General features: G+C 35.8%; 1 protein-coding gene across 1 annotated transcript in view; it reads left to right on the plus strand.

Annotated features, from left to right (window-relative positions):
* The window catches only part of DEPDC1B (DEP domain containing 1B), a 25,099-nt gene extending 20,593 nt beyond the window's left edge, over nucleotides 1-4,506 (plus strand). The window contains 4 exon segments of the mRNA XM_035896601.1: nucleotides 1,492-1,658; nucleotides 2,972-3,148; nucleotides 3,809-3,994; nucleotides 4,317-4,506. Of these exon segments, the coding sequence (XP_035752494.1) occupies nucleotides 1,492-1,658; nucleotides 2,972-3,148; nucleotides 3,809-3,994; nucleotides 4,317-4,478 (692 nt within the window). The 3' untranslated portion in view covers nucleotides 4,479-4,506.
* Nucleotides 4,507-7,360: the final 2,854 nt, after the last annotated feature.

Raw genomic sequence — 7,360 nt, forward strand, 5'->3', positions numbered from 1 at the left:
TTAATGCAGCAGAGGGTTGTACTGCCATACAGAGAGACCTCCATAGGCTGGAGAAATGGGCAAATGGGAATCTCATAATATTCAACAAATGGAAATGACAAGTCCTTTCCTGGGAGGAATAACTCCATGCACCAGTGCGTGTTGGGGGTGATGGACTTGAAAGCAGCTTTACTGAGAAGGACTTGGCAGTCTTTGTGGGCACTAATGTGACCATGAGCCAGCAGTGCGTCCTTTTGGCAAAGAAGACCAGCATTGGTTGCATTAAGAGCATTGCCAGCAGGTTGAGGGAAATCTTTCCTCAGTGCTAGTCAGTGAGTCCAGTGGAGGACCACAAAAATTAAGGGTTTTCAGCATATGTCATGTAGGGGGAGAGGCTGAGAGCAGGGACTTTTTAGCCTGGAGAGAGAAGGCTTGGGAGGATCTTAATGTGTATAGACGACTGGTGTGGGAAGGATAACAAAGAAGGAGCCAGACTTCTATCAGTGATATCCAATAACAGGACAAGAGGCAATGGGCACAAACAGAAATACAGGAAACTTCGTTTATATATAGGAAAACTACTTTTTTAATTGGAACGTGTGAAACACTGGAAGAGGTTGTCCAGAGAGGTTGTGGAAACTCCATCTTTGGAGATTTCAAAACCTGACTGGACATTGTCCTGGACATCTTGCTGTAGATGACCCTGCTTTGAGCAGGAGTAGAGGTCTAGCTAATCTCCAGAGATCCTTCCAACCTCTATTATTTCCTTTTTTAAGAGAAATTACAGTTAGACTTCAGTTATGCAGATATTTTACTCCTAACTTTTGTTTTATTCTGATACTAGTGCTATTTAGGCAAATATGTAGTAGATGTTTCTTTCACTGAGCTCTAGAAACCCAAAATAGGATGACATTTTCGTGGAGAGACTTCTTATTAAGTACCTAAATTACTATCAGATTCTACTGTACCTATCCAGTCTTCAAATATCTCTGCCATGCTCACATTCTGTGTTTTCTCCAGAGATTGTAAGTAGAATTAGCCATAGATTTGACTTCTGTAGGTGTGAGGGACACTTCAGTATTGTCGTAGCTGTCATTGATGCATAGGCAAATGTTTTGTTTAAATTCTCTGATTGTTGCCCCAGACTTAACTTTTTATGTGGTTGCTACATCTGTGCATACATCTCAGGTTTTAGAGCTGAGGGTTGTAAAAGAGAAAAGGATGAACCAAAACATCGTAGTTTTTCATGTCAACTAATATCTAGAGTTGTTGATTATGGTTATTAATATCCCCCAATGCATCAGAAGGAAATCTTGTAAATACTTAAACAAGGCGCACAGTTCTAGTAGTCCAGTTCTAGGCATATCTTCCTAGACTTTTTCTATGTTCTAAGGCAGTCTTGAATAAGTAGGAAAGGAATTTGGGGAGACAGATTTAGAAATCTTATGTTAACTATTATAGAAATATATAACTGAGACATGTTGCCCAATCTCCCAATCTTGTATAAACTAGGCCTGCTGCAAAAACACAGCAAGGCTGTGGAAGCTCTTCAGATATCTTGTCTCCTGCTGCCACCAGAAAATCGGAAAAGACTACAGCTGTTGGTGAGGATGATGGCAAGAATTAGCTTTAACAAAGATTTGCCACCTCTTTCTGAATCAGTGAGGACCAGAACCTTGGTAAGTATAGTGTAAGGCTTTGGGAGTAGCACAGATAAAAGATTCTTACTGGAGAGTATATACAAAATACAGTTTACTTGTTTGAAGAACAGTTTGTCTATTCTAGCTATGTGGAAAGCTACTCTGAATTTGAATAAATTGGGAGTTCTTAGTAAGTTGTGAGCAAATGAATAATTTGTTCAGAATTTGGATGTTTCCTTATCTTTCAAAGTTAAATTACCACTGATTTCGCTATTGAGTAGAAAAAAAAAATACAGTAGATAAGGTCTCTGGTGTTACCACTGCAGACAGTGTGAGAGAAACAGGCTGCCTGTTTCAGTCATAGTTAGAAATATGTGGCTGAATATTGTGATTTAACAGTTTTCAGCTGTTTAAAAAAAATTCCCACTGGTTTATTTCAGGACTAATTTTTTTTCATTACTTAAATTATTTTCAGAGACTTCTGTAGTTTAATCAGGTTTTGACAAAGCCATACTTTTTGCTAATGCCTTTTCTGGAGGATTACTTGTAGAGTTATCACTGTTTGCAACAGCATATTCTATTAATATCAAAGTTATTAGGAATAACTTAGCAATTCCTACTGGCTAACAACATGTATTTCTTCTAGTTAATTTTCATTTCTTTTGCAAGAAGGGATACAGAAAATTCAGCTGTAGAGCCACTTCATAAATATCCTAGAGTAGCATGCATAAATCTAAATTTATTCCATAGAAATTGTTAATTAACTATGAATAGTATTTAATTAAAATAATTACATTTTTGACTACTAAGGTTATAATTTAATTAACTGTAAATGGTCTTTGATTAAAATAATTTTGTTATAAACTGAATGTTATTTTTAGAAGTGAATCCTTTACAGTCCAAGTATTTTGTACTAAGTTTTAATTCAGTGTAGTCTATGGTACATGACAGAAAACCTTAGTTGCCTTCTGTGCTTTTAGTGTTAGAAGTGACTGGTGCACAGACAGAAAACTCTTGTAATTGAATGCTTGAGCATGAGACTACTTGAATTGAGCTGGACCTGAAATTTGGTTTGATGATTTCAAAATAATGGTATTAAGTTTTCCCTCTGGTGCTTAACATCTATTACATTTCCGTGTTGTTTTAAAAAATTCTGAAATATTTGTGCCCTGTTTAACTGGAAAAGCCATGTGAAGTGGCTATTTGACAAAGTCTTGAGAATAAAATGGAATTCAACCATTCTAAGTCTAAAGCCAGGGCTAGCTTATGTATATGGGGCAAGAGCCAACACTCAGTCTGGTTCCCCAACCCCAAACATAAAAATATATAATAATGATATCTTTTTTCCTTAGATGGTTCAGGCATTTTCCCGTTGTATTCTCTGCTCAAAGGATGAGATGGACTTGGATGAACTGCTTGCTGCTAAACTAGTATCTTTTCTCATGGACAATTATCAAGAGATCTTAAGTGTTCCTTCCACCTTAAAATCTTCTATAGAGGAACGTGTTGTCCATCTCCAGAGAGTCCAAGTAGGTTTCTAGTGAAAAAAGCCTCTTATATCTCTGTCGATCTAGATTAAATTTGTCCTGTCTGGTCTAAAGTTTGACGGTCTTAAAGACTTTTTTTCTGTCTCTGCTAGCTTATGAAGAGCTAATTAATTTTGACTGCTGATATTCAACTACAACTATGTATTTAAAAGAAACTAAGCCGATATTGAATGATTTAGCAACAAGAACTCTAAAACATGTTGTCCTGTTGGTTAGCACTATCTTCTCCATGGAATGGGCAAACTATGTTTGTGGTAGTGAGGAAAACTGTGACTGGTGGAAAAGTGTTTCCATCAACATTCTAACTTTCTTTTAGAGCCATCTTTACTTGCTCAGCTTTTTCATAACTCTGTGTTTCCTGATACCATATTTTTTTGTTCAAAGCTGCTCTTTAGTTCTTTTTTAATTTCTACTGAAAAAGTAACTTTTAACTTATTGCAAGATTTCAATAGTCTTCCTTTGTGTCATGTTTTTTGACTTACTAGAATTCACTCAATTAGTGCAGAAGATAGGAAGTAAAATTTAGGGTCTTTATTCCATATCTTCTCTACCTAATGACTTCAGGTGGTCAATTTGATTAAGACAGTTTTTGCAAATTTATTGCAGAAAACATAGCTGCTCTCTTTTTTACTCTTTCTTCAGATAAAATATGCTGGAGCTGACACTGATGCAACTTTTCCTCCTCCATCATTTTGCCACCAAATCAGTACAGATGAATTTGAATACCAAAGGGCAACTGGCTCTCAAGAACCCCTGGCAGCTTTGTTGGAAGAAATTGCAATGAATAAAGAAATATCTTTGAAAGATAAGAAGAAGAAGCTCAAGCAAGTAAATAAAAAATCCTCCACAGTCTTCAATTTTAACTTAAAAAGCTTTATTGAGTCTTAGACATGTAGTCCTCTGGAGAAATACTGGGATTTAAAATACTAGGTATTCTTAGGAATTTCAAACTTTTTAATCATTTAGAATAGGGGTATTGTGATGAATCAAGGCATATTAGAAAATACAACCTAATTTTCTATATAGAGGCATAGAAAGTCCATTAGAGAAATAATAATTTTCTTGTTCCAGGGGTGGAGGTTGCACTTTAATAGCTTTTTATATTACAAGTGTGAGTGAATTCTTGATTTAAATTGATGTATTTTTCTAGTTTCAGAAATCTTACCCTGAAGTGTATAGAGTACGATTTCCTACTCCCGAAAGTGAAGCGGTGCTGTTTCCAGAAAAACCTAAAGAGAAACCACCAATACTGATGTGGGCCTTAAAAAAGCCTTTTCAACCATTTCACAGAACCAGAAGCTTTCGGATGTAAACAGTTTGAAATATATCAGCAAACTGAGTCAGAGCGTATTATCAATTGATCTTATGCAAAAGGAGTCTGAGCAGCATGTAGTTACTTAAACTCCTGGAGATACTGCCAAGATGGTAGAAAAGGTCAAAAGAAGAGGAGAGTATTGAGGGGATAGAAATGCGAGCCATTATCAGTATTTTTGTAAATCATTATTTTTTTAAATGTCTGTTTTTAAAAAAAAAAATAAACAAAAACAACCAAAAAAGAACAACAAAAAACTCCCAGCAAGCTCAAGTTGATTAATCTACATGAATGATTAAGTACGCTTGCTGTGGTTTGATTTGACCATCATTTCAAGGTCTAAATATATTTGTGTGTAATGTATTTGTTGGTAACTAGTTAAGACTTTTTTTTTTATTTCCCCTGAAAATGAGTCTCTTACATAAACAAGGCCGTGTTTGTTTGTGTGAGGAATTACTTTGTTGTACATACTTGAATAAGTATGAAACACTGGATTTTGTTTTGCTGTTATACACCTTAGTGTTCTTGATATGTAAGATTTATTTTGGAAAACTGTAAAAATGCATTCTTAATTTTCCAATTCATATGATGCATTACAGCTTGAGTCAAGTGTTGAAATTCCATTAACTTCTGTAGGGCTGACCCATTCATTTAAGCAACCCAACCTCTTAAGTCTTTTCCCATATGTTGTTGCTAAATATTGCTGTACAAAATTGGATGCTTGACAATAGAACATATTTTATCAGAAAAATCTTAAGTCTTGCATTTCCTCTGGAAATGGAATTCAAATATTGAAGTGACATTGAAGCACACATGTCTTTAATGTCATTTATTTTGCATTATGAAATCTACGGTACCTATAACTTAACTGTGCATGTAACATACTTGATTCTGACAGCACTTTCGAGCTATTAAAGCATTACCATTTTCTGATATTTACTTAGAGTGGTGATTTCATGTTACCCATTAGAGATTTAAAGAGCAGCATTTCATACCTTATTGAATGTCAGAGTAGTCTGCAGAAGAGAAGACAACTGACATCTCAACAAATTTCTATCTGACATTTTAGTAAGCAACATGGTGACTAACCTGTAATGCAGCATTGACAGTATTTTCACTTTGTTAACCTCCTAACCAGTCAATAAGCTTTAAGATGTATGTTACAAGGTTGTTGGTTTAATAGATCAGAATATTTCTTGAGCAATGTGATTTCAAATGGTATGTGTTTCCATGATCTGTTTTCACACATCAATTATGTTTGGATTTCATATCAATAATCTTTTTCTTAAGCAAAATTGATACAAATCAGTACATTTTTCAAATAATAAGGAAATATTAAACTTAATATTAAAAATAGTCTGAGGCCACTTCTTACCTTTTGTACTAGCTCTTCAGGGGTGACATAACCTTTTAGATGTGTTGTAGTGTTCTGTGTATGCTTACATGCAGTCAAACTTTGACTATGAGTAAACTACTTGCTGTATAGTAAGTTGTTTTCAGCACTGCTGCATGAAGTGTAATAATGAGTAAGGCTAGTTGGAAAGCAAGTCTTGCATAAAAGTGGAAACCCACTCTAAGTGATCTCTGACATCAGTTCCTAAACTGTAGAGAAGTAGAAGCCAATCTATTTGCCATTGGAATTAACCTCACTGTCTGCCAATAAGCCTTCTACCGTCATGTTGAATTTTCCCCCCATTGTTAGTTTTTAAAAACTGTAAAAATTTTGTAGCCTTCCTGAGCCTATTTTAGACAGTAATTAGAGTTTACTTATAGTTTCCAGGACGAGAAGTTGAAGATGTGTCATACGTCTCTATGGATCAATTGTACTTTTGTTTCAAAGAATTATTTCCTTGGCTGTGGTAAAAACAAACCAAACAAGTCCATTTGCTCACAGTTCCCAAGCCTCTGAAAAATATTACCACAAAATATCCTCTAAAACCTTGAAGGGACTGTAGGGAGGAAACTTTATTTGAGATAATCTCACAGACTGAATTTTAGCTGTTGGCCTATCTTGGGAGACACTCAAGAAAGCTTATCTTAGTATTAGAAGATATGGGACTGTGGTTGCTGCTTACAGCTCTTCCTTGTCTCACAACTGAACCAACTACAAATGTGCAAGACAGGTGTGAACACAAAAGTAAGTTTGCCTATTCCTTTCAGGGTCAAGGCGAGAAAAAGGAAGCTTGAAAGCTAGTTCAGAGAAGACTGTGGGTTTGGTGAAGTCTCTTAGAAAAAACCCAGGTTCTATATCCCTAGGCTATAGTCAACCGAAACTTCAGTTTTGATATTAACTTTCTCAGGAATTTAACCTTTACTTCTGTGTGAAAGCCCTGCAGTATCTTGATGTTGCCAAGACCAAACAACATGGGCTCTATTGGGTTTATTTCCCTTGAACTGTGAGGACCGTAAGCCAATCATTGTTGTGCTTAACCGAGTGGCTGTTTTCTGAAGAGGCTCACTAAATGGAGTACTAGCTGACATTGTTTTAAAGCACATGAGGTGGAAGACTCAATAAAGGTAGAAGATGTTGTTTCAGCTGCTTTTTCAGTCTACTTAGACCAATGTTTGCCATCTAAGAGGAGCATCTGAAATATCCACCTGTAAGCTTGTATGTAAGTAGGAATTATTTCTTGCTCAATTTGGACAATGCTGTTTAACTCCTTAGTACTGAAACTTCTAATGTAATACTGTTAGCTGTCATAGTACTCTTAGGCTTTTTGGACAAGATCTTTGAGCACAAATTTCTATTGTGTTGGTGGTTTTGTGGTGGTGTTTTTTTTGTTTTTTTTTACTCAGCAGAGCAATCTCTTTTCTCTAACCCTCCATCCCACCTTAAGCATAACCTCTCTCCCGGCCTATTGGTTCCTAGTGATACATCTGTG

Source organism: Egretta garzetta, unplaced genomic scaffold (genome assembly GCF_000687185.1).
Source record: "Egretta garzetta isolate BGI_Z169 unplaced genomic scaffold, ASM68718v1 scaffold136, whole genome shotgun sequence".
In the NCBI taxonomy this organism is placed as follows: domain Eukaryota; kingdom Metazoa; phylum Chordata; class Aves; order Pelecaniformes; family Ardeidae; genus Egretta; species Egretta garzetta.